Raw genomic sequence first — 27,571 nt, forward strand, 5'->3', positions numbered from 1 at the left:
TGAATTCCACTGGAAAATAATCATATTCTGTCAGAGAAGATTACGACACAACTTGCAAAACTGAAGTCAATTAACATTTTGAAAGGAGCTCCATATATCACTGCCAGAGTATTATTGTTGCAATTAGAGGCAAGATGATAAAGCAAGATAGTACAGTATGTATATGTGTATGTGCATATATAAATAAAAGAAACATCTAGCTTTTAATAGTTACCAGGCTAGCACCATTTTTAAGTAATTTTACAGTGTTTTAGTTATGAAATGAATGTTTCCTGCTCAGTGGCAAGTAACAGCCATCATACTATGAGACAGGCTGTAAATTTGCTGGTTGAGTTGAATATTGTATTGATAGTTACAGTTCTGGGCTGCACATTACGTAAAAATGAGCAGCTAATACCTTATGAAAGATTAAAAGTGAATCTTAAACTACCTTGAAAGTTAACGATGGTAAATGTAACGAAGAAATGTTATTTCTTTAAGGACTCATTAGAGATTTTGATTTAGCTGTCAACGAGTATTGTTTCAGTAAATTACTCATTTGATAAAACTGATGATAGTCTAGTTTATCCACTGTGTTTCAGTCTACTCGACTTAAAAGAAATTGGCTAGTGGATTTTGCTGTAAAAGAGACCAGGTCTTCTGTGGATCTTGATAGATGTCATGATTGCAGAAGGCTAACAGATACGAATTCTATGAGAAATTTTCAGTACTAAAGTTTGTTTTAAGTTTTTTCAGTTTATTTAGGTGAAGAGGGACGTTTTAATGTGGTGGTGTCATCTTAGAGTGTGTGGTTCTTGCTTGCATTGGTCACAGCACAGATTTAATGCTGCTTATGTTCAGATAGTAAGCATTTCCCTCCAGGTCATAAAGTTTCTAAGTAATGTAAGTGAAAAGCATGCGTGAGTGGCACATATTCCTAAATATTCTGCAAGTTTGAATGTATCCTGACTGGTCACAGAATTTTCTAATTGGTCTTCAGGTCCTGATGGCAAAGTTTGTACTCTTGAGAAGATGCCTTACTAATAAGATGCTATGGAAATTCTTTCCTAGAACTATGTTATCAAAATTTGAAGTTCAGCATTAGAAAAAAAAAAAATAAAATAGGCATTTCATAATCTCTAAGATACTTGGGAAATTTTGAGCTTCAGTGTGCTGTAATATTTCATTGCTATGGATGAAGCCTTGTCTGGATGTGCAAATTGGCTGGACTTTGCCAAAAGGAAAAGAAAAATAGGTGTGGATCTCTAGTTTCAGTATCTGCAATGCAGTGCCACTGGAAAGTAGAAATACTGTCTTTCTCTTGCCTTCCCAAGGGCAGCTGACCTTCTCCTCGCCAAAGAGGTGAACCCCTTGCCAGCACATATGACTACAGACTATTACATTAATCTGTTTAGCCTCAGTACCAGCTGCTTGCATGTTTTTAATTATCTTATTAGATGGTATAACAGTGACCTATGAAATAAAATGAAGGTGAGTATTTTTTAACTTTATTTTACAGGCTATTTTTCTAAATATATTTTAATGACCTAATTATGACTTTTAGGGAGAGCCATTGATGCAGACATTCAATTTGGCTGATAGAATCTAACATCCCAAGGACACTTATTTTCTTCCAAGGTGGATTTGTACATTAATACTGCTTCTAATAAATATATTGCCTAAGAAAAGCTCTCTTTTCATACTTGCATTGTTAACTTACTATATGATTCAGAGACCCCTGACTACTATGCTGGATAATTTCTTACTACGTCTCTACACTTTTATATAGATTTAATTTCTACCCCACGTATCAGGATTAAGTTAATTCATGTGTGGCTTAATTCCATGCTTAAACATGTAAAGATTGCACAAAGTTGTGTGATATATAGTCAATATATATTCTTCCTTCCGCTGATATTTAACCTAGGCAGCAGATTTAAGAAATACTTTGTTGTTCCATTTTCTTACCCTGACTTCTTACAGATATTGCTTGCCAGATGTTTTCTCTCTTACTGCAAAAAGGCAATGTGGTCCTGCTGGCTGAGGCATGTTTCTTGTGCACCAGCCAACAACTACAGGACTGATTTTGAGCTCACAGAAGAAAGACAGCAAAGGGTGCAAGCTGTTTCTCCCTGTTTCCACTCCTTTCCAAAATTGGGTAGTGAAAGTAGTTTGACTCCTGTTTGACCTATGGCTTTTCTTGGCAGCTGAGTGAGAAATCACTACATAGACTCTGTCCTTATATGCAAAGGGGTAGGCAACATATTCCTCCACCTTGCAGAAAATTCTTGTTTTAATTTGGTAGGAAATAACTTTTTCCGTCTACACGCACCTATTAGTCTTGTTACTACAAAGGTGTGTTCCTTTACTGTTTTACCTATAAGATATCCTCATGCTTATATAACCTATTTTTCCTGACTTTATACACTGTGTGACCACACTGTGTGACCACACATAATCAAGAGCTGGAAAAGGCAAGCTCTTTTTTCCCTTTGGGATTTAAAATATTTTAAGATTCAAAAATCATAGAGTAAAAAGTAAGACACTTCTGTTCTGTAAGGACAATTCTCAGCACTTACGTCTTTCCACTCTTTCCACAGTGCAGTAGTAAATCTGGCATCCATGTTTGTTTTATCTCACAAAACCAAAAATTTTTCTCAGGAAAAATTTTTGGACAGCATCTTGGTTGATGCCGTTTATTTGCAAAGAGGCGTTTTCACTACAAGTCTATTTTGTCTGAGCCTCTGAAACTCATAATTATTATATTCTGAATGCGCTTATAATCTTTTCCTGGATGTAATGGTTTGTGCCAGTAGACTCATTTTTTTCCTGTTGGTGAAGAAGTTTGCAATTCCATCTTGCAGATTTCTTATTTCCAGCAAGAGAAAGTGACTTCTTGCTCTGATAACAGTTTTCCTCCAGAAGCCTTTTTTTTTCCAATCCAAGAAGACCACTTTAGCACCTACCGGGAGCTTGGAAGATTTCCATTTTCCTCTGAATTCTTCCAAAATTATTTTAATTACTTTTCCTGCTCAAGGGCCCTTACACAACTTCTTGTCAGGCCTCTTCTATTGGATCTTGTTATCCAAAGGAATTTGCTAAGAAGTTACTAAGACAAGTAAGAAGAAATTGAATTACAGAATCACAGAATCACAGAATCACCCGGGTTGGAAGGGACCTCAAGGATCATGTAGTTCCAACCCCCCTGCCTAGCAGGGCCACCAAACATACACATTCAGATCAGGTTGCCCAGGACCCCATCCAACCTGGCCTTAAACACATCCAAGGACGGGGCATCCACAACCTCCCTGGGCAGCCCGTTCCAGGGCCTAACCACTCTCCTTGTATAGAACTTCCCCCTAACATCCAACCTAAATCTTCCCTCCTTCAACTTGGATCCATTTCCCCTAGTCCTGCTGTTGTCAGCCCTTTTGAAGAGTTTACTCCCCTCGTGGGTGTAGGTTCCCTTCAGGTATTGATAGGCTGCAATGAGGTCACCCCGCAGCCTTCTCTTCTCCAGGCTGAACAAGCCCAACTCCCTCAGCCTGTCCTCATAGGGTAGGTGCTCCAGCCCCCTGATCATCTTAGTCGCCCTCCTCTGGACCCTTTCCAAAATCTCAATGTCTTTCTTGTACTGAGGGCTCCACACCTGGACACAGTACTCCAGATGGGGCCTCACAAGAGCCGAGTAGAGAGGGACGATCACCTCCCTGTCCCTGCTGACCACCCGTCTCCTGATGGAGCCCAGGATCCCATTTGCCTTTTGAGCTGCCAGAGCGCACTGCTGGCTCATGTTCAGAATTGAAGCAACCTTGCTTCAACCAGGTGCCTGGATGTTAGCGGACAGACTTTGAGTGATATGGTGAGGACTGCCATGCCCAGAGCAGTAGATAGAATTCTACTCAGGAGACTTAGAAAGTGAAAAAAAAAAAAAAAAGTCCTATCTATGTATGCAAGGAACTTCAAAGGTCCTGGTGGCATAACTACAACGGTTAAACTACAAGGCCTGGAATGTACAACTGACAGATCAGTAACAATACATATTGAAAATAGAATAATAAAATGACCATTGTGCAGTTCCAGCCATTGAACATGATGTCTAAATTTTGTTTTGTGGTTCTGGTGAAATTGAGACTTCCAGCTGTCTGTAAGAGTTCTTGCCAGATCATAGAATCATAGAATCATAGAATCCTTAGAGTTGGAAGGGACCTTTGAAGGTCATCTAGTCTAAATCCCCTGCAATGAACAAGGACATCCACAGCTACATCAGGTTGCACTGGACTTGATTCAAACTCACTTTGAAAGTTTCCAAGGATGGGGCATCAACCACATCACTGGGCAACCTGTTCCATTGCCTCACCTCCTTCACTGTAAAAGGATCACCTGCCTTGACCTGCTGACCACAATGCTTTTGATGCAGCCCACAATACAGTTGCCTTTTTGAACTGTAAGGGCACATTGGTGACACATATCTAGCTTGCTATCCACTAGTACTCCCAAGTCTTTTTTGGCAGGGCTGTGCTCAATTCTTTCATCCTCCAGCCTGTATTCATTCTGGGAGTTGCTTCAACCTAGGTTTAAGACTTTGCATTTGGTTATGTTGAACCTCATGAGGTTCACCTTGGCCCAATGCTCAAGCCTGTCTAGGTCCCTCTGAAAATGACATCCCATTCCTCTGGTGTGACACCACACCCCACAGCTTGGTACAACAGCAAACTTGCTGAGGGTGTACTCTACACCACTGTCAATGTCACTGTTGAATATATGAGAGTATCGGCCCCAGCACTGACCTCTGGGGAACACCATTCATCACTGATCTCCATCCAGACATTGAGCCACTGACCACCACTCTCTTGAATCAATTGTGCAGCCAGTTCTTCGTCCACTGAACAGTCCACCCATCAAATTCATATATTTCCACTTAGGAGAGGAGAATGTGGGGTACCATGTCAAAGGACTACTGAAGTCCAGACAGACGACATCAGTGGCTCTTCCTTTGTCCATTGATGCAGTGACACCATCATAAAAGGCCACTGGGCTGGTCAAACAGGATTTGCTCTTGGTAAAACTGTGCTTTGTTCTCCCGTACCACATTTCAGTCTTCCATGTGCCTTAGCACTGCTTCTACAAAAGCTAAAGAAGACCAGGGTTAGAAGGAAAGTGAATGGATTCATGATCCATTACAGAGATGAAAGAAAATAAAGTTTAGAGTACAGCGTTCTGTACCCGATGAAATGCTGCTGCAGGTAGAGATTTGCTGACCACAAAGACTTTTGTTTCCTCTCCGGTCTACACTTGCACGCATGCTATCAGCTTCAATAATGTTAGGTTTTTGCTTATGTTAAGAAAATGATTTTACTTTTATTCATCCAAACCTTTTTAACTCTATGTCAGCCAAAACTAAGTGAAACCCTAAAAGCTTAGAAAACCTGGCCTTCGAATTGTGAGCCTCCTAGTAGTGCAGCTATGAGGAACAACATCAAAAAAGACATATATTTTCCAAGAAGAGCAATAAGCTTTCACATGAAAGCATTCAAGTAGATTTTCAGGATATCAAATATAAATCTGTGTATTTTGGAAATGTTTATGTTTTAGAAACTTTCTGCTTATTACTTGATACTACATTTCAATTGCTTTTTTTTCAGGTTTTTATAGAAAAAATTCTGTTTTCATTACACTCCTGGCTTTTGCTTCACTTTTTTCTCAAATGTTCTTTTTATGGCCTAATAAATAATACAAACTATGCATGCTTCTTGGATATATGCATCACATTTGAACAGAGCTCTTGCATTTGAATGTAAATACTTTATTCACTTACTGATGTTCCTATCGATAAAGACCTCATATTGCAAAACATATCACATGATAATTAGTGGACTTTTCTTCTTTCTAATGGACTGTTAGCCTGTTGCTTCGTTGGGTGCCTCCCAGGAACTGAGTTTGGGTCTCAGCACTTTAAAAGGTACATTCAGAAGATAAATACATGAGACAAAATAACTATACACACTGAATAATAAGTTGTCAGGTACAGGTTTCTTCATTATCTGTTGTTTGAAATGAAATTTCAGTAATCATGGATAGTAACATTAGCCAGTAGGTCCTAGCCCTTGCAGTCCCAGAACATAATCTTCAGTGACATAGATTTTAATTCACTGTGCTTGTTCCTCATTTACATTTCTACATTTTTATGAGTTTTCGTGCCTTCCCTGGTGTTTGATGTTGTTTGAACATCATGGTACAAAAATATTTTTTATACTATTGTTAAACTTCGGAAGACTGCATTTGTATGCATCAGCAGCAGTATTTCATAAATCAGTATGTATAGAAGTTAGCTGGCATTGTTTGCCAGAATATCTGTGCTGTATCACTTTTTCTCTTTTGTCTTCTTTCTGTTTTTGAAAAGGGTATTTATTTTGTAATGAGCTTAGGTAGGCTAAGGTGTTATTCTGCATATCTGTTATTGGTGTATATGATTTACCATTATGATGCAGATTAAAATTAAGCAAAAGACCTTGAGGCTGATACTCCACTATAGGCTCTCAGTGGAAGAATGTCTTTGTTACCTATTCCCCAAAACTCCCACAGCTCAGCATTGCCTCAGTAAAACTCCAGGAACTGTTATTCCAGAATTATTTTCTAGGCTTCTCGTTCCTTTCCTTACAGTGTATTGTCAGACAGTGACTCTTCTCTTTGAAAACTTCAGATTTTTTTCTCTCAAAACCTAATGTTTTTAATTGTCTTTACAACTGTTATAGCTCTAAAATATATCCTAAGATGTGTCCTGTTGGAAAGAAAGAATAAATATATATGGTTAGCTGAGAGATCAACCTCATTTTGTATAAGGAAAAAAGTATGTGTGCCAGAGCAGGCCCCAACATAAAATTAATTCAGAGACAGACTCAAAATGCCATGCTTATGGTAGAAATACGTGTTTCAAGAGATGAGAATTAAGAAAAAAACCTTGCAGAACAGATCTGCAGCATTCATCCCCTCCATTTTGCTTGGTTTTTCATCTAAATAATCCAACTGTCTCAACAAATATTTTACATTGAACCTTCACTGCATAGATACACCACATGAAATTAAGTTTTTTAAAGGAACATTAATCTAATTACTTTTTCCCCATAGGTTTTACATTATTAAAAGTTTACAGTATGTACCACAACCTATTAGACTGCATGTTTAAACAAGTGAGAATATAAAATAGAAATGTGTACAAAGTAACCAGAAAACTCTAACATTTATATTTACCTATATTTTAATTGTATGACTTAAAAGTGCTACTGTAACACATTATTATGCATTTAATTTTCTAGTTTGATTAGAAGCAATTGCATGTTCTTATTCACAGTTTAAGTCACTCCAACTGGCCGTAGAAGCAAATGGGATGCAACTTCAGTGAAGCAAATGGGATGTGGTAGACTTGATCTGTGATCTTTATTGCTCATTTCCCTTTGACCGATGAGATTTCTACAAGCCTGGGTTAACAAGGCTCAGATATATTAGTTTTACAGAGCGGGGCCATATCATTTCTGAAATTATTCTTTTAGAATTGAAAGTTTGTTGATATTGCATGGTGTTGCCATTACTGAAACAGTCTCTACAATTGCGAGGTTTCATTTATTACCTTTAATTCAAAATATCTGAGAAACAAATTAGTGGATGCTTTTCAGAAAGGATTTTAGATATCATTTAGCTTTCCTAAAACTGTGACAGATTCCAACTTCTATTTACACAAAAGTCTTTTTTTCTGTCACATATAACTTTCCGTTTTAGTTATCCCAGCAGCCAAGGCAGGATGGAGAGGAGATATAATCTTGCCAAATTTCTTTTGGCTGTTTTAAATGCAATTTTGTTCAAAATATGTTTGGAATTGCATTAGAAGTTTCTTTTAAAAAGCATAACGTCATCTGCACTAATACAATTTGAGAAGTGTTGAAATTACTGCATAGCAATCACTCTCAACAGTTAGTGAAAAAAATAACCTTTTGAGGTTTCTTCCTCTTCATTCCTTCTATTTGCAGTTGCACAGGTTCGAACCTTTTACTGACACAGCTGACATCCCAGTATTTTGAATGACTTTGTAGAATGTGGTCCACTTTTAGAACAATGTGAATAGCTTCAGAATTTGTGCACAAGGGAAAGCATCACTCTCAAAGCACTGCTACCTTAGGGAGGCAGCTTGGCAGAAGTTATAATGGCCAATGATGCTACAAAATTTACAATGGCAAATGAAGAATATTATACATGATAGAAACAGGAGGGTTATTTAGATAGGCATAATATACTGTAGTTACTGAAGTATAAATGACTATCAAAGAAAAGGCCAGATTTTTCTCAAGCTGTGTCTGCTATATACCATACGCTGTATTTAAAGGAGGTAGAATTGTGGTAAACAATCAGGCAGCTCGCTGCAGAAGATTGGGATGTAGAGGAGATACAGAAGCAGTGAAATGAGTAGATAGGCTTTCTGACTTATAGACCAGGGGATGTGGCAACAAGGAAGGAAGTTTCCCCACACTACTGTAGTTACTAGTGCTATTTTAGTCACTTGGGAATATTGGTAGCAGAAGCTAAAAGTCAGCTTCAGTCATCATTGTTCTTATCCCGAGTACATTTGCTTTTCAGTGAATTAATAATCAAGATCTGGGAACGAACAACCATTTTTTAGAAAACTGTGAAATCATAGAATCACCGAGGTTGGAAAAGACCTCCAAGGTCATCCTGTCCAGCCCATGTTGGTCCTGGCTGAAAGGTGATGGTGCATTTGTAAGCACAAGTCTAGTCCTAGCATGGATGATGAGTTTCCTCCTATCTCAGAGGAGCAGAACTATAATGGTATGATCCATTCCCAGCAACTCTATCTTATAATTCTTTTTGAGAAACTGCACAAGTTCTATCTAAAACAAAGTTTAAAAAAAGTCCTTCTCGCAACTCAGCTTATAAGACTGAAAACTATCTAAATTTAGCTTGCATATATTTAGGGCAGTTTTTAAAGCAAGAATTTGTTACTATTTAGTATAACCTATTCTGTGACTTTAACTGCTGAAGAAAGTCTGGTGAGATCTTACCCTGGAGTCACAATAATAGTTTCCCTCTTTCTGGTTTCATTTGGTCTCCCAGGGAGAAGTAATAGTCTCCCTTGTGACAGTCAGAGAAGGAGATGTTCACCTTAAGGACATGCAGTGAAAATAAATCAGAAACACATTTCCTTGCACATAGCCCAGCTCTTTGCATTGCAGTTGCCATTAGAATTTTAGAGAGGATGGAGAATGTCTGTTAGGAAGTCTAGGGCCACTAGGACCATCACTAGAGCTTATGCTGTTCCTGAGATTCATTTCAGTAGAAGGTGCAGGAAATATAGATTTAATTATTTTATTCAAACTCAGTAGATGGTTTGGGACAATTAATTTCCAATTGTTTCCCAGTAGAACAGATTTACTTGTATATTAATGAGGCACAGGTGTTAGGCCCCTGGTGCCTGCATGCCTGGGAGGCATATTTAGGTTGTTTATCTAGTCAGCCATAGGTACTGCAAGGTACTCAAGCTTGCCTTTAACAGTTTATACAGTGAAGCTTTTTAATTTTTTGATGTTTTTTTAAATTTGCTAGCACCTGTTAAAATTTTAAAACTGATCATGTAGAAAGAAGTAGGAGTGATTTCAATAGTAAATAGCACTAAATGTTAAAGAAAGTCATCTTCTATTATGCTTAACTGCCCAGCTTGACATTAAGAAGAAAAGAAGGTTCATTTAAGCAAATATGTCATGTGAGGAGCTAATACAGTCAACAGCATACTTTTCTATTGCATATTTTTGGAATAGGTACTTCTTTGTCTAGAGCTGAAACATGAATGTGCTTATATTAATATTCATTTTTCTTGTTTATTCACTGAACTGCAGTACCAACATTTTAGAGGAAATGGAATAGCCTCCATAGACATTATGAATTTCAGTAGCTGGCATAATTATAGCGATCTACATATTCATTAAATCCAAAGAAGAAATGTGTCCAAAAAGACAGCCATGCGTTTAGAAATGGCACACAACTAAATATATACATTTTAAAAGAGTTGCTTTTCTCTCCTTATCCAAAATCGTGTAGTGTCATATCGTCCTTAAATCAGCTGTGACTTTTTTTTTTCTTTTTTTCTTTTCTTTTTTTCTTTTTTTGAATAAATGTTCATTCATTTTGCTTTTGAACACAGTAAAGAATGGGAAGAACTATTTGTAAACAACAATTACTTGGCAACTATACGGCTGAAGGGGATTAATGGGCAGCTGAGAAGCAGCAGGTTCCGTAGTGTTTGCTGGAAGGTAAGAAGAGAAAATATTTATTTACAGTTTGTGGTTGCAATATATCAACACATTACCTGATGCGCTGGAAGATTATTGATGCAAAGAATCATGAATTTTCCAGCAGACTTCATCCCAATGTTTTCCTCCTCGGTTTTGTAATTCATAGGACATTTGCTAATCATATTGAGTTGCCTTAAAGCTGAATTGTGAGTGATAGCAAATGGTTCCTTCGAAAGACTATCTTTGTGTTGGGTGTTACGTTTAAAATTGAGTACAATACAGCAGTTTCTCCTGTCAGCATCAGCACATTTAAACCATGCAATGGAAGTAGAAAAGTTTCTCTGAATTCATGTTTCATGGTATGGAAATTTAAACTCCTTTAAAATCAGTTGGACGCTTCTCCTAAAACTTCTTCCCAGAGAAATGAGAAAATGAGGACCAACCCCTCTTATCATGACTGGAGAAAAAAGGCAGAAACACAAAAGATGCTTAGAGGTTCCTCACTACATTTTTCAATAGTTGCAGAGAAAGGCAGGGAGAAAAAGTACAGTTGCACTGAGGTGCTATATAATGTCCAGAAGAGCTGTGTTGCACTGGCATCTGACGTAGCTTTGATAATAGAGAACATTTTTCCTGGTAGAGTTGCTCTGTGTTAGCATCAATAATTTAAATGACCTCACTTGGAATCTCAACCTTGACTTTTGAAAAGAAAATTGAAATACACTTTGTCCATTAAATAAACAAATTTCAAAAGCTTCATGTATATGGATGGCATTGAACAAATTTAAAGATAATAAAGATAATGAATAATTCTAGAAATTAGACTGGTTTTATTTGCATGTCCTGAAATGGGTTAGGACTCTGTTTCAAATTGTTTATTTTGAAGATGCTATCAGTGCTTTCATTAACTTCTGAAATACATCTTTTTAGCAATTTGAGAATGTTGGGGTTTTTTTTTGTCAATATTTGCTGTCTCATAATCCTTTATAATATGTACATGAAAGCATATTTTAAAAATGAAGAAAACACTTATTTTGCTTTATTTTAGATGCAATTAAATAGCATTTTCCAATAGATGTTTCTTTCTAGCCTCATTTAAACAGAAATCTGAAAGAACTGAGATGTAGATATTCTCAAGGATTTTTTGCACAATTAAATCTTTTGAGTTTTTCACAGAATTTTAGAATGTACTTCTTTTATATAGACTAAGATTTACCCTTTCCTCATTTCTTAGGCAGAGTCTCTCTCTGAGTAGTTAGTTTCTGCTCAGCACTCATACTTGGTTTTACATGTTACAGCAACTCCTCAATGTCATGTAAATAGCTCTAAGATTTATATATTCATTTTTATCCCTTCTTTGCATTTTTTTTCTGCCTTGGAAGTCATAGTCAACTCTACTAGAGCTGCTACAGCTTACAAAATTGAGTTTGTGGTATCAATAGGATCTAATAATTTCTGTTGTATAATAGAACTGTAATTGTTTCTAGCTTGTTTGTTTATTGACTGGAAAGTCCTGAAGTCAGGATTATTCTATAGGTCTTTACTTCCTTTTCCCTAATTGTAGAATATTTGTGCGTCCTTCCTTCAGTCTTCAGATTATGCTATCTGGTGGGATTTATATGAAAAGCTGTATTACATTGATTAAATTAATTGTTTTTATTTTTATTTGTTAATAGTTGTTTCTGGAGGTGCTACCCCAAGACAGAAGTCAATGGATTAAAAACACTTCAGAATTAAGAACTTCATATAATAAGATAAAAGAAATCGTAAGTTGGTATAAAATAGATTCTCATGATTTCATGTAGGTACAAATGCTTGTAGTATAGCGTGGAAAGATTTAATTTTTTTCTGTTTTTATCCAGCACATTACAAACCCTCGAAAAGCAGGACAGCAAGATCTGATAATCAACAATCCGCTCTCTCAGGATGAGGGGGTAAGTTAACCCTTTGTTCTATTGATGTATTTCCTACAATTATCATCATCATCATCCTGACATCTCTAATAAGAAAGCAGAAAGTATTTTCAAAGTTGTGACACTTCACTGAGAGTTTAATTTTAGGCAACTTTATTTTTATACATTGCTTTTTTACTCCATTTTATTATATGTAAAAAGATATTCAGTATGTTATACCTCATATCTTCAAGCATGTCTGCTAATGACATTTTTTTAGCTTCTTACCATTTTTGAAAGTTCATTTTTTTGAGGGGGAATGGGGAGGGCAAGTTTTCTTAAAAATCTTAATGAGATTAAAATAATTTGTTTGGCAGTATTTAAGATATTTACACCTGGAAAGACTTTCACAGATCTCTCTGATGGAGGGGTCCTACGTTGTTCACATGCAGAAGCCCATATTTGTTTGTATTTAGTGTAGTTTTCTGTTTCATATTTAATACAGAAGGAGAGATGTTTGAATAGGTTTGCTGAAACGTGGAAGCATTGATCATAGGCACCTTTGTGGTTCTGCAGCCAGTATGACTGTATATGCCATCAAACCTTTGTTGAACGCAGTTGTACAGAAAGTTGTATCACACGCAAAAGATTTAAAGTGGTCTTGTTGTAGTTTATGATAATACTCAGCAACACAACCTTCTTTCTGCCTGTGATTATCTTTTGAAGAGAGAAAACAAAGGTTGACATGTCAGGGGCATAGTCTGTAAAACAAAGCCACAGGACAAATCAGACATAGGGATAAAGAGCTGAGTGCCTTTCAGTCTCTAAACATTTTACCTTTTGTGTCCTGGGTTTTCCTTTCTTTTTAGCAATCAAGATTCTGTTTCCTTTGCATTTTGGTTTGATGAACCGTTTGGATAGGGGAAGGAAAGAGAGTTTCAAAATTTGATCTAGGTCCAATTAATAAGATATGTCAAGGATACATAATAGTTTTAAATATTTTTGTTTACTTCACATTTTGTGATGCAAATATAGATGCTAATTAACATTTTACTTTGTTATTTTATCTTTCTTCTGCGAGCTAACACTGATATACTTTCCCTTTTCTTTCTGTGCAACCTAAGCATCATTGAATGCAATACTGCACAAGCAGAGTGGTTACAGTCGTTAACAGAGAAGGAAGAAATTCTGAGAGTATTGTAACACTCTGCTTGTACAGTATTGCATTCAGTGATGCTGCTTCTGCTGCTATCTGAGAGCTATCCTAAATGAAAATACTGCTATAGATTCTGTTCCTTCTATATTTAGATCAGTATGGCCAGGCTACCAATTCTACAATAGGATAGGCTCCTACACTACGCTTTCTCAGGCATACAAACAACATTTGCTGACACCTGGCAGGTTAGCTTTTGCAAAATATTGCTAAGCAAGCCGCAGAAACAAAAAAGAGATCATGGAAATGATTATAAAAACAGATACAGAAGAAACTAAATGTGTTCCAGACTGTTATTTTATAATATTTATGTTGACAGTGAGCTTCAAAGATTCTGATTTTAAATAAAAAAGCCTTTCTAGAATTGCCAGTTTTGTTCTGCTCTATTTGTACAATTAGAATGGTATCATTTTCATAATAGGTGTTTAATCATCATACATTCCTAATTTGATTTTTCCTTCACTAAGACAAAGTAGCTTGGTTGCAAACAATTTTTTAGCATGGAAATTATTGCAGCTTCTAATTAGAGTCCATATACTCATAGGAGAAATGTAGCACAATGAACTGGACCTTCTTCAGTTCAGCTATTGGTTCTTGTGAGTTTGAATTTACTCCACTTTACTACATATTCTTACAAGTAACTCAAAAAACGTGCAGCCAAATTAATACAGTAAGCAAAGAAGTAGGATCCATAAACTTACATGTTTTCATCCTGATATAAACTGACTTTCTAGGATACTACAGACAAGTCACTAACATTCTTTTTCACCCCCCAAAAATTAATGTGCGTTTCCAGGATTGGTGAGGATTAATTAGTTAATATTTGTACAGTATTTTGTTGTACAAAGCAAAGCCTCATATATTAGTACCAGCCTTTGTTTCATATAATTATTTTTCCTTATTTCAGAGTCTTTGGAATAAATTTTTCCAGGATAAAGAGCTTCGAGCAATGATTGAACAAGATGTAACAAGAACGTATGTAGATCTTTAAAGAAATTTCTAAATATAAATGTAGATTCTGTATTTTTATGTGGTATATATTATATAGTGTTTTCTTGACTTAAGATAGTGTAAATGTCAGGATTGTTGAACATGAATGTGTAGAAACATACATTAAATGTATAAAAATACAGCTTTCTTGGAGTGAAGAATGAGAAAATTGAGTTAAACATTAAACCCTGGAGATTTATTGGTATCATTGAAGAAAAGCTCTTCTAAATTAAGATATTAGGAAATGTATTACTATATGAAATCTAAAATAGAGTTTTCCATGTGAAGCAGAGAGAAGAAAAGAGAAAAAGGAAGGTCTTTTAACTCAGTTATTATCATAATAAAAGATTGAACAGATGAGTTTCTGTAATTCTTAACACTTATTCAATCAATAATAAAAAAAACTGTGAAATTAGTAAGGAAAATGTCAATGATATAGAGAAGTTAAGCATTTCTATTTTAATTATCACTTTTCTATTGTCATTTGTCGCATATGCCTTTTGTCCTGTGTCTGTCTTTCCGTCTTCCTGGCCCTTAAGTTATTCCTATTTGGTAACCTTTCTTCAGATAGAACACTGTTCCTGAAAGCATTTCTTTTTAGAGTTGTAGCATTGGCTGATATCTAAATCTAATTACGTTCAATTACTGTTTTGGTACCATAGAAAATTTTACTGTATGCAAACACTTTATTGTAACTTGAAAAAAGCAGTGATAGTCTCAGACTGTTCAAATCCCAAGCTCACGTGTTTTCATTTACAGAAACAAAGTCAGCCAGAAGAAATCACTGCTCTCTGGTTTTCAGAGATTTTACATGTCTGTCCCTAGACCCGCTCTTGAATGCATTTTTGCCATGAGATGTGTAATTAAAATCTGAATATGTTTTCATGTACGTTCTCACAGATGGCATTTTTTGTTTGTTAAAGGGAACAGTTCAGGATGTTCTAAGATTAAAATATATACATATCTAAAACATAATTGGAGAATGAAAAGTTGTGTGAAGGGTATGTTTAATGTAGGATCATTTTTAAAAATGCATATACGAAGTCCAGGCTCTCTCTCTGGCAAATAGTAGAGCGAGTAATGTTCAGCAATGCCAGTAACAGACACCAATAAGATGATTATTTATTAATATTAAATATTGTACTTAACACTTGTATGAAACAATAGCAGAATGTGTCATAAATATTAACGTAAGTCAAACCAGAAGCAAAATTTATTAGTAGCATGATATGATTTTGCAGAGCATGTGCATTTATGTGTACACTATATAATCTATATCTTTTATATTTATATGCTAATCATAAAACATTTTATGTTTATATATATATATGGATGTAAACTAGTATTGTTGTAAGAAGTGATAACCTTGGCTCTGTTCCTTGTCTTCAATGTTGTACTTTACATTTCTGTTCTCTGAACAAATTTATGGAGTTATAATATAAAGATCTGGCAATACATTTCAGTGCTGTTGATTATAGTTTAAAATACGTATTATATTCAATTATCAACATCAATACCTTCTAAATTTTATTTCTTATTTAAAGCATAGCTTTTTATTCTTTGTCAGTGAGTTCAATACTCCATCTAACGGCATTAACTTAACAATGCTGAATAGTGTGATGATAACTATTCACACAGTATCGAATCACAGAGTTCTGTCTTTCGTTGAGAGCCTCTTTTCTGTCTGCACCCAAATTTCTTTTAGAAGGTATTTTTGTGTCCTTTTATTTTGTTGCCAACCTAAGTTTCTTCATTGTCAAAGTTTGGCTGACACCCATGGAAGGGGCTCCTAAGTGGATAAAACTAATGTTTTAAAAAATTACTAACTCACACTGATCTTCTCTTTCAAAAAGTAAGGATTTGAACACACTTTTTTTTTTTTTTTTTTTTTTAATTAGCAATTAGGGTGAAACATTTTAGTAAAATTCCCGTTCCCTTGTGCTGTCTTTCTTAGAGTTATAATTAAATGTAATATTTTGGTATTCATAGAAAGTTGTATTCTTGCCTTGCCTGGCTTGAGGATACTGTATTTCTAAAACAGTGCTTTAGTCATAAAATGACATTCTCCATAAAAATCCGTCCTGAACTAAGAGTTCCCTCATGATCTCTTGTGTTTACATTTACCATAATTAATATTTCAGCCAGCTTATTCATGAGTTTTTTTATTATCCTCTCTGTCACAATCTCTGGTATTACTAGATCCTCACAGATATCTCTGTGTATTTTTGAGTTTTCTTTGTTAGTCTTCTCTTTCTAAAACTCATAGGGCAGGACTGAATAACAGTCCTTCAGAAATAATCTCTTCAAACCCCTAAATTATGTCGATTGCCATCTGCTGTAATGCACCTTTTTGGTCTCAGCTGTGTCCTTCCTCTACAGTAATGTGATTAGTACAAGTACATACAAGTATCCAAATGTTGGTCTACCATTACCCCCACCAGGTGCCAGGAAAATGTTACACTATTCATCCCAATGCCTTTCTCAGTACTTCCATGTTCTGTGTTCAAACCATAATGTCTTCTGTGCCTTGGCTCTTGCATCAGATCTTTCATCCAAGGATTTCAAAGCACCTTTCTAGCTATTTCTCTCATTCCTTGTTATTACCTCTGTGAGATGACCACAGTATTTGTTAAAACTCGTAGTTTTATTGCATGTAATCTTTTGTAGTTACTTGTTTTTTCTCTGTGATAAGCTTTACAAGAGTCAATAAAACTGGTGTAAAATTTAGCACTCTAGCTAAGACCTTGGAAACAGGCAAGGCAAATGTTTCTTGAAGAAAACTTTCCTCCAGTCCATGTGACTTCATTTTGAAATTGACAATATTATAACCTTTATATCAGAAGTCTATTCTGAATCCTAACATCATTGTCTTCCATTTTCCCTTCTCCAACTTTACCTTTTCTTTTGTCGTTCTACCTTTCCAGATTTATTTTTTTAATTTGCTATTATTCCACATAGTTGGATGTGGTTTGGGGTGTTTGCTTCGTAAAATATTTTTGCCATCTAGTTACCTCTTCAATAAGCATAGAAACACTTTTATTTGTGCACTTACTCATTAAAGTGCATCCTGCATAATCAGTTTCTTTCCTGCTTCCAGCAGTCAGTGAACAGAATGCTTTGTGAAAGTAGCTTCAGAATAGTTACAGGTTACAAAAACATGCATTTTCCCGAATAACAGGATTTTCCCATAAGCTTTTTCCCCCTTTCCTCACATTAAAACTACTTCATACCATGCCAAAGTATCCAGTGTTTTTGTAATTTTATTAGAGAAAGCTCCTAAAGACAGTGAAATGCCACATAACCAAAGATGCCAGTAAGATATGTTGGAGCTTTTATTGGAGCTGAAGAAAATTAGGTTGTCAATTTTCATGTCAACTGTAAGATATTTTATTAATCTTGCCTTTAATATGCTTTTAATTTCTCAGATATGCATGAAATACTGGAATTTTATGTGTATGCTCCTTCTGGCACACTCTCTTCAATTTTATTCCAGCGTAGAACTGGAAATTCTATGAATTTCTTTAACATATTGTAGCTTTTGTACTCTTCTGCACAGCATTGATCTTAAGAGGAATGAAGAACAGTTCTTGAAACTGCAGGACAGACTGATGATCCGGTTACAGCTAACAGCCCAACGTAGAAAAAAAATATGAGAATTTCATATGAGCTGTGATAGTGTCTGTGGAGATTTGTTCTTCAGTGCTTAGATTTCCAGTACCTGAATCAAGTTAATCACCAGTTTTGCAAGGGAGGTGGTGTTTGGGAGTTGGGCTTTGCTGATCACACATCCACGAGTTTTAGTTTTGGTAGTGTGAGACTGACAGCCAGTCGAGCACTATCTTGGTGCTTAACTTAAGTTAGTTTTGGGATGCTGTGCTGCCTGAGACCGGAGCCATCTGGTCTATTGGGTTTAACAGTACACATTCACGATCTTTACTTCAGGATCATTTCAGCATACTCTTGTTCTGTCTCCTTTCATTTTGTTTCAAGCCAGCTCGTGTTCATGACATGGAATTTGAGAAGCAAAGGATCTTGATTGTCCAGGCACCTCAGAATGGACTCACAGGGGACACTGTCTTATTTGGATTAAGTTCTTCAAGTTGTTCATATTTTTAGTGGATTGGTGTTTAGAGAAAACTGACTATTAAAGCAACCTGTCATTTCATTTCATTCCAGCATCTCTCTAGTTTTCAAAATGATTAAAAACATTGCACATTTGAATATAACCACTGATATCATCATGTAATAAACTGATGTATATTAAACACTGATCAGAAATTTAGTTGAAGAACAAATAAAATAAGTCCTTCCAAGTATTCATATTCCAGCAGCACCGACAATTTAAAAAGAGATGGGAAAACAGACAGGAGAGATGTCTTACTTCTGTCTTACCTAAAAATATTTGTGGAACACCAGTGGCTGAGATTTTCTGGGCTATACTGCTTACTGTTGTTGTATTTCTTCATTTTCAGCTTTCCTGAAATGCAGTATTTCCAGCAAGAGAATGTGAGGAAAATTCTTACAGATGTTCTGTTCTGCTATGCCAGAGAAAATGAGCAGTTGCTCTATAAACAGGTAATGAAAATATAGTACAGGTGGCATTCATTTACTCAACATTTTCTGTATGGTTTGACAATAATGTAGTTCTGTTGTATCTGAAGTTGTATCCTAATGCTATAGTAATCAAAGAGCTGCTTGTCAGCTGTACAGTAAGAAAAGTAACATTGAATAACATATGCTTTCTCCTCACAAGGCAGTCCCTCAAATTGTTTTCTTTAAGGTTTCTTAGTCATCTAACTTCAAAACTCTTTATAAACAACATCCTCTACTTCAATGCTGGTAAAATAAAAAGAATAAAAAGAAGCTTTCTTGGTATGCAGCGGCATTAAAAAATGGCACTGAATAAACAAACAAAAAAAAAAAAAAAACTTCTGAAAATTTACTACTTTTTTATATAGTGTTTTATATACTTTTTTATATAGTATTTTAAGTTCTTCCTCAAAGTGATAGTGCTATGCTACATAAAAGATAGCTATGCAGCAACCAAATGCAGTGCAGCTGATAAATGTCTATTGACTGAAGAAGGGTGCTGACACATACCACTTTTATGGCACTGCCACAAGATACTGCTCCCACCATTTTTGCCAAAATGGCAAAGGTAGCCTTTAGAACCACTGAATATACATCCAGATGGGATGAGAAGAAATTTAATGTTTCTTCTGAATGTTTGGAAGTGAATATGAGCTTGATACTGAATTAATGTAGCAAGACCAATATGCAAAATTATAGATGTAAGTATATTTGTATTTGTTTCCTCAGGCTATTAACTGTGGGGAGAGTATGGACTGTCAAACTGAGGGATACTGTGTGCATGGACAAAGGCTAAACTGTAGAGCAGCAAGCTTTAGGTAGGACAAAATCTTAAGTAAATGTGAAGACTTTTATAACACACTATGTGCTCTCTGGCATGGTCTGCGACCATCCTGTCCCTAGCCAGGAAATTTGTTGTGGTTCATGACATGACCTACGCATACAAATTCAAGGACCAGATACTTATATCAAAAATCAAATATATAGTGATCAAACATGTAAAGTCTCCATGAACCAGTTACTTTTTATGTTTGACAGACTCTGAGCAAGGAAAAGTCATGCATAATAGTAAGAAAAATAAGATTAGTGAACTGTGTTTTAAAGGGCACTGCTACAGGAAATATTTCAGCAGTATTCAGCCTCCTCTTTCTAGTGAATATAGGCCAGAGTACTGATGATGGGAAAATGGAAGAACACATTCTCGCTAATGTAGTCTATCATTTATTGAACAAGAAGTATTATTTTACTCTTTGATATGACTTAAAAGGACTTAATTACCCTCTGTTCATATTTAAAATCCACTTGATTCCTCACCAAGAAATAATACCTTTCTACATAAGGATGGAATATTTAGCCAGATCAAATTTTAAAAAAAGAAAGCCCTGAATTTCATCACAAGCTGTTAAAGCTATTATTTTCTACTAGGTGACACCCCGTTTAACATAGACCATATTGTTAATAGTTATGGGATTTTATTGAATTAATGAGACTGTTATCATGTAGTAGAATGTCTTGCTGAGTTAATTGAAACTGCAGAGATTATATAAATGGTATTAATGAACTTTGACTGCCTGATGCCTCAGCTTTAATAAAGACTGCTTGGTGGGCTAAATGAACATAGGCAGATAAAAGAACAGGTTCAATTTTGTGAGCCTACAGGCTGTTGACAAAGAAAACTTCTTTACCTCTGTTTTCAACTGGTGTTCGTTGCATCAGTAATGCAGTAATTTCAGGATAGTGTTGCTACAGGACAACTACACTTTACCATCTTTAAACTGTATAAACTGAAATAAATTTGAATTATGAAAAATGGTGTATTTATTATCTTCAAAGTGATTCATTGTATCATCCAAGTCTTATGGTGCTGTGCCACGTCCACAAAATAGCAGATGATTGTGGTTTCCTCTTTTTATGAAGATGTCACTTTTGTCACATGCTATCTCTTTTCCTTTCTTCATTCTAAAAGACCCTTTCTTTTACAATTGCTGAGCTTGTATTAGTAACAATCCTGCTTTTTTGTTCTTCTCTTTTAGATATTATTTATTCTACAATCATCAGTACTCTTCTAAGAATTAGCTAGTAGTAAACAGAATTTGTGGTGGTAACAGGACATATCTTTTTCTCTTTTATCAAACATCTATGCAGTAGTCAGCCTTCCTGTCCTACAAGTTTGCTTGGTTGTTTTTACCATTTACTCACCATGTTGAGGTTAATTAAATCAAAGCATAGTGTATTTTCTTGAAAATAACAAAAGTTCATCAGTAAAAAATCTCTTCCAAGATGCTTTCTCTGCAGTAGCCAGAATGCAAAGCCCATATTCTGAATTTTGGCTTCGTATTCAGTACCCATCACAGGACTGGTCCTGTTGTTCTCTTGCACTTGTATGACCACATGCAAGAGCTATAATTGCTATCATCATTATGATAGTTGACAATAAATGACAAGTTATTTCTGTTAACAACTGTTTCTCTTCCAAATATTTGGAAAAAGTTCTTATTCCTAGAGAATTTACATTCCTACAAAGAGAACTAAAATATTTACAATATTTTATAGAAATAAATACATAGCACCAGTATACATTCTAAGAAGAATCAGTGTTTGCTTAATTTGCACATATGCATAAAAGTTGTCTTTGTAGTAGGCTTTGTTGTTTTTTGACAATCATGGAGTAGAATTTTATTTGGTGGAGAAAGAAGCATTTCTGTCCCTACTCAAATAGAACATAATGTTGGGAAACTGTATTAGAGATTTTTAAAGACAGAATCGTCACTGGGATCATTGAATTTTTAAATAGCAGCTGTAAATGCAACATTTAAAGAGAATAGTATATTGTACTTGAAAATGAGTAAAACTTACTATTAACACTCTTCTGTAATACTGGTGCCAAAATTCTGGTCATAGTTACTCTGAAAAGAAATAGGGACGATTAAGCTAAATCACTAGGCTGACCATTATTCACTCATTATTTGATTAACCTTAGAGAAGCCAATATAATTTTGAAATGCATCGATTCACTTTTCATAGTAGAAGTGCTGTATTTCTGGTTTTCTTTCTAAACCACAGACTGCACTATGAAATCAATATTTTGTTGCAGCTGGGAAGTGTCATAAAATTATCTGAGCTCTGTCAACTTATTTATTAACACTAAAGAGTTTTAGTAAAATGCAGCATTGAAAAAAATATGTATATGCATATTACATTGGTGGCTTTTCTTGCCAAGTTAAAAATCTCTAAACATTTGAAGTATTCTTGTAACTGAAAGATCAGAGGTATCTTTTTGAAATCCTGATATTTCATCATCTGTTTGTTTTGTTTTTGTTGTATGTGGGCAGCCACATTAGGATTCTGCTTTATTATATAGTTGATACATTATTATGTTGGAAGAATGTATGATGTGCTTTTATCTTTTATAACTAATTCTTATTTTATGTCCTCTTTCTTTTTCTTCGACTTCTGTGTTTACAGCTTAGGTGATAGTTTTATTAGATAGTCAAGTTTTTGGCATTTCCATTTCTCTTATTTCATGTGAGTACGTGAAGGTGAATAAAAGAGTAGACATGGAGCTGTTAATTATCTGAGGTCTGTGAATATGTGTGGAAGTACAGCTCATGTTATCAACAGTTTATTTAAGTATTTTGCCATTTCTATTTATCTTTTAATTGTGGACCTCTCTCCCTGTCTCTCCTATTTCTTTCTTGGTACTACCGTAAGACTTACAGAAATATGAAGCTCTCAGTTTGTTATTTTAACTATATTGTTGTGTTTGGGAATTTTTTATATTCTCTCCCGAAATCAAGTGGCTACATGAGAATCTTGGGTTTCACCCTTTTTTGGTTGTTTGTTTGTTTTGTTTCAATTGAATTTCTGTTTAGCCTTCATCTTTTGAAGATTCTGAAATCAGAAGGGAAAGAAAAATTTCAGTCATCAGTAGACTTGCTGATTTTAGCTTTGCCTAGTGGCTATTGTGGCAGCCCTACAGCCACTTGGCTGTGGCCATTTGAGCAGTGTTAGTCCTAAGAAATGGAAATTTTCCCAGGATTTCAGCTGACAGCACACAAAGACATTTACATCACCACCACCACCTGTTTTTTAACTCATTACTGCCAAATATTGGAATTTCCTCCTACGAACAAATGAGATTCATTAGCATGTAGTAGAGATAGATGGATTGATAGGATAGACAATTGTCTTCCACATCTGTCTGAGTCATCTTCTCTCAGCTCGGTTTGAACTGCTTAAGGAAAATCTCCAATATTTCCAATAAAAGTCAAAGGGTATTTTTCTGGTACTGGGTCTGCCTAATATGTATGATGCTGGCTTTAAATGCTACATATAAAATCACAGTTCTACAGCTGAGACCTGTTGGGAGAGTATTCCTAGAATTCAAATCATAATCTCTTTGACTGAGATCTTAATAATATGCAAAGATACTGCCCAGAGAATCCCAACTAACCAAAACAGTGAGATTTGCTAAGATTCTGACTGTGGTAGAGGCACAAACCAAGACCATAGCAAGTAGAGGAAGAGCCAGTTTTGGAATCCAAAAGCTCCAGACAACATACAAGATTTTGGAGGCTTGAATGCCTCCAGGAATAGGGCATCCACAGCTTCTATGGGCAACGTGTTCCAAAGCCTCACAGCCCATTGTGTACATAAATACAGGTCTGTAATGGAACAGTTCCAGATCTCCTATACGTTCCTTTAATAACAAGCTTATTTTTAATATTAACATAATGACTATTTAAATGCTATATTAAAAAAAAGGTAAAAAAGACTGTTTTTCATGTCCATAGCAATGGAATTTTAATTTTTTAATTACCCAAATAGCTGCCCTAATCTCTTCTACTGCTGTGCTGGTTTTGGAACATTATCAAGTAAAGCACAATTATAAATTTTTGTAATTTGTCCTTATTGCAGATCTTTGTACTATACATCATTATTATAATTAACATAAATAAAATTTATATTTATGAATATAGATCTTGGAGCAAATTGCCAGGTGCAGGGTTGTCTACCCCTGCCAATTTGTTGTCTGTCGTGTTAGAAAAAGGGAGAATAACTTGTCTTCTCATATTTTAGCAGAATAAACACTTGTATTTAATCAGAATTTAGAATAAAAATCATTGCATATAAAACCTTTTTTTTTAAAAGAAAATAAATGGTCATGTGTTCACCTGTGCCTGGTGTTACTGGCTGCTTGATGCTGTGCATGAACATGAATGAAAACTCTTACTATACTTTGCATCTTTTTATGTTTAGGGTATGCATGAACTCTTAGCTCCCATTGTCTTTATCCTGCATTGTGACCACCAAGCTTTTTCACATGCCAGTGAAGCTGCACAACCAAGGCAAGCATACTGTTTTATTCTTGAAGTATTAAATATTTTTCTTCTTTCAATAAAATATGTAAAGTTTGCTGGACTAGAACATATAAATATGTGTTTTTTTATTATTATTTATAATTAAGAAATGGACCCAAAAAAACTGTTACATCTTTGTGCTTTTATGGGAATGCTTTTATTTCATTTTCCGTACCATAGCTTCTGAAAGGGGTTTTTAAAGTGTAGACAGTGGTTGGTTCACAGCTGTTAGCCAGAGAACCCAACAAACCCAAAGGAAAACCTTAATCAAAAAGGTTATGTACATACTGTTTCACCTCATGGTTTCTTATTGCCAGGTAAAGCTTAGTGTTGTCATTGCAGATAGAAAGTGCAGTACCAAAATGGTCTTAGAATGCACACATTGATAACTTTCTTTCCTTAAATCTTAAAAGACAAAATCAACGATGTAGATAAGTTGCTGTGATTGATATTTCTTTCAGTATCTGCAGTATTGTAGCTGCAATACCTGACTATGGTTTGTCATGGTAGTAACAGTAAGTTTAGGTATTGTTTCTCCATTTCAATCAAGCAGTGTGTGCACATATTTATTCACTTATATATAAAGTGCTACATCACATATGCTTGTCTGCTAACCGAGTTCAAATGCTTTTTTCTTCCTTTATATGTAAACCTTTAAAGAAAACCAACAAAGCACTGGTTTCCTGCTTGAATCATTTGTGATATTTGATCAATTTCTTTGTCTTTTTTTATCATTACCTAAGGAGTCTACTGTTGAAGAAAAAACAGTTTAATTACTTATGCCATATAATATTGTACTCCACAATATGATTGTCCAAATGTAGTATTAGTGTAAGGATGGAATTTATTTACAAGTATGTATTTTATTCAGTGTATGTCTTCAGATATCCTGAAATTCCCTAGAAAATGCTCTTCACTGCAAAGTAACTCAAAATTACCATATGTTACGCAGAGCATTCTGTTCCACTGCCACTGAAAAAGTAGAGCTACACAGCAAAGTAGATGGAAAAGAGGTGCTGTCACTGATTAATTGCTGTTAAAGTACAATAAAATACAGGCTATTAAAACAAAATAAATTAATGTTTTGATACTGCATATTTGACCAGTAACCATATTTTTTTGTTGTTGTTTTGGACAAACAGTGATAGATTGTGCAGCAATCAATTATTCTAGATCAAGCATACTCAAATAATACATTGTGACATTCAGTAATTTGTTATTTGGAATAATTAGATGGTTACTTCATTGTAGTGTAGACAAGGCAGCTAATTTGTTTTTGATCTTTATAAAAGGGAAAGACTTCATTTGTTCAATGGAGTCGCTCTTTTTAATTAAAAGGCTAGTTTTCTCATTTGCTCTTTATATGAAAGTTAGCTTATAAATACATAATATTACATACAGAACACTGACCAAAAATAAACATTCACATTTAGATTGTTCACTCTTGATTTTTGCAGTGAGGAAATGAAAGTTCTTTTGAATCCCGAATATCTGGAACATGATGCCTAGTAAGTCTAAACAACTTCCTTTACATTTAATTTACTCTTATTATTAAATAATGTAATGTATTATTTAACACCACATTTCTGGATTTTCCCCTTTCAGTGCAATGTTCACACGTCTTATGAAGACTGCAGAGCATTGGTTTTCAACTTTTGAGCATGACAGTCAGAAGGTAAATATTACCTTAAAAAGTACTGTTTTTATTCTTAAGCAAATGTGGTTTTTAATAGGATTGAAGTAATTTGAAGATGATAATATATTTTCTCTTAAAGCAACTTTTTTTCTCTTAACCATCTCTTTTTGTCAACAATTTTCTTTTCCTTCCTTTTTTTCTTCTTGGCCTGAGCATGTTCTAAGGCAATGTCTGTGCCCTTTGATCACATGTGTAGCTTTTCACTGCAGCTAGTATGCTGCTTCTTTTCATGGAAAACCTTTTTCTATGTATAGTTCTACAGAGCTTTTTGTTTTCTATTATTTTTCCTGTCCTCTTTGAACTCTTTGCAGAGCTATCTAGTCCTTGCCTGTAATAACCATTTTTCATGCACGGCAGATTTAACAATTCCTTATGTCCATTTTGCCTCAGTCAGGTGCTTGAAATTTTCTTCAATTACATTTTTTCTGTTGTCACATCACACCAGCGAGAGGAAGGAAGAGGTGACCAGATTCTCAAAGATTCTCTTTCCCTTTCTATACCTCTCTTCTTTAACGCTGAAAAATGTTTTTTTTTTTGCTAAAGTGTAGATAGAAGACTCTAGCAAAACATCCATGTTGCAGGTGTCCAAAAATTTCAGTGTGTTATATACTAAAAGAATTAGCCTCTAGACTCAGTTCCAGCTTGATGTACTTCATCATTTTTCACATGGGGCAAGTAAAGTTAATGAAAAAAGCAGTAAGAATTTGGTCATTTTTTGATACCTATTTTTTGTGCACCTATCTATGCACAAAAAACTATACTCGCAAACTTTAATTAGCACATACTAGTTTTGCAGATGTTTTGGTCTGTCAGTTGAAGTAAAAGATAGTTGTCCAAGTGCTATTTTGTATTTAAATTTTTAAATGTATTTATGTATATATTTTACACAATATGGAGCGTTGGTATCTTAAGTCCCAGGAGGTATACCTGCCATAGTGAGTAATGCAGGCAGGCTTGTTGGTAACAGTGGACAAGGAAAAGTCTGAAATACCCAGCCTCAGTCTTCATTGGCAACTGCTTTTTATACATCTTGAGCAGATGGATTGGAAGGTATATGGGAACTGTTGAGTCACTGCCTGAACCACTGATTGATCACCTGAGGCAAGGACTGAGTCAGCCATGGGAGCACAGGTGAAGGCAATTCAGCTGTGTGACTGGAAAGGGTGGAGCCTGGCTCCATCTCTCCTAGACCCCATTTAAGGGTGACTGCCAGGGAGAAAGATCTCTATCTGGAGATTCCTCCTCTGTGGTGTTTTCTTTGTGAACCTAGATCTTTGGATACAGGTGAGCATTGCTTCCCTGTTTGTTTGTTTTTCTATTTTCGCCATGATAATTTTTCCAGTTGTAACATCAATTGTAACAGCAGATAAGAAAGGCTGGGGGAGCAATGTTCTTATCACTGTCAGTGAAGATCAGGTTTGCGACCACCTGAGGAAACTGAACATCTGCTAAGTCCATGGGTCCCAGAGTCCTGAGGGACCCGTATTGGCTGACATACTCACTAAGTCACTCTCAATGATATTAGAAAAGTCATGGCAGCCAGTTGAAGTCCC

The 27,571-nt window shown here is 35.3% G+C and overlaps 1 protein-coding gene across 4 annotated transcripts in view; it reads left to right on the plus strand.

The window, feature by feature from the left end:
• The window catches only part of TBC1D5 (TBC1 domain family member 5), a 294,686-nt gene that overhangs the window by 151,036 nt on the left and 116,079 nt on the right, over positions 1 to 27,571 (plus strand). For all 4 annotated transcript variants that reach the window (XM_042817093.1, XM_042817092.1, XM_042817091.1 and 1 more), the window contains 8 exons: positions 10,187 to 10,295; positions 11,954 to 12,043; positions 12,140 to 12,211; positions 14,290 to 14,357; positions 18,845 to 18,947; positions 24,222 to 24,310; positions 25,780 to 25,830; positions 25,928 to 25,997. In XM_042817093.1, the coding sequence (XP_042673027.1) occupies positions 10,187 to 10,295; positions 11,954 to 12,043; positions 12,140 to 12,211; positions 14,290 to 14,357; positions 18,845 to 18,947; positions 24,222 to 24,310; positions 25,780 to 25,830; positions 25,928 to 25,997 (652 nt within the window). The remainder of the gene's footprint in view (positions 1 to 10,186; positions 10,296 to 11,953; positions 12,044 to 12,139; positions 12,212 to 14,289; positions 14,358 to 18,844; positions 18,948 to 24,221; positions 24,311 to 25,779; positions 25,831 to 25,927; positions 25,998 to 27,571) is intronic.

This window comes from Centrocercus urophasianus, unplaced genomic scaffold (genome assembly GCF_019232065.1).
Source record: "Centrocercus urophasianus isolate 14NV4802_14NV808 unplaced genomic scaffold, USGS_Curo_1.0 seq_16, whole genome shotgun sequence".
Taxonomy (NCBI): Eukaryota; Metazoa; Chordata; class Aves; order Galliformes; family Phasianidae; genus Centrocercus; species Centrocercus urophasianus.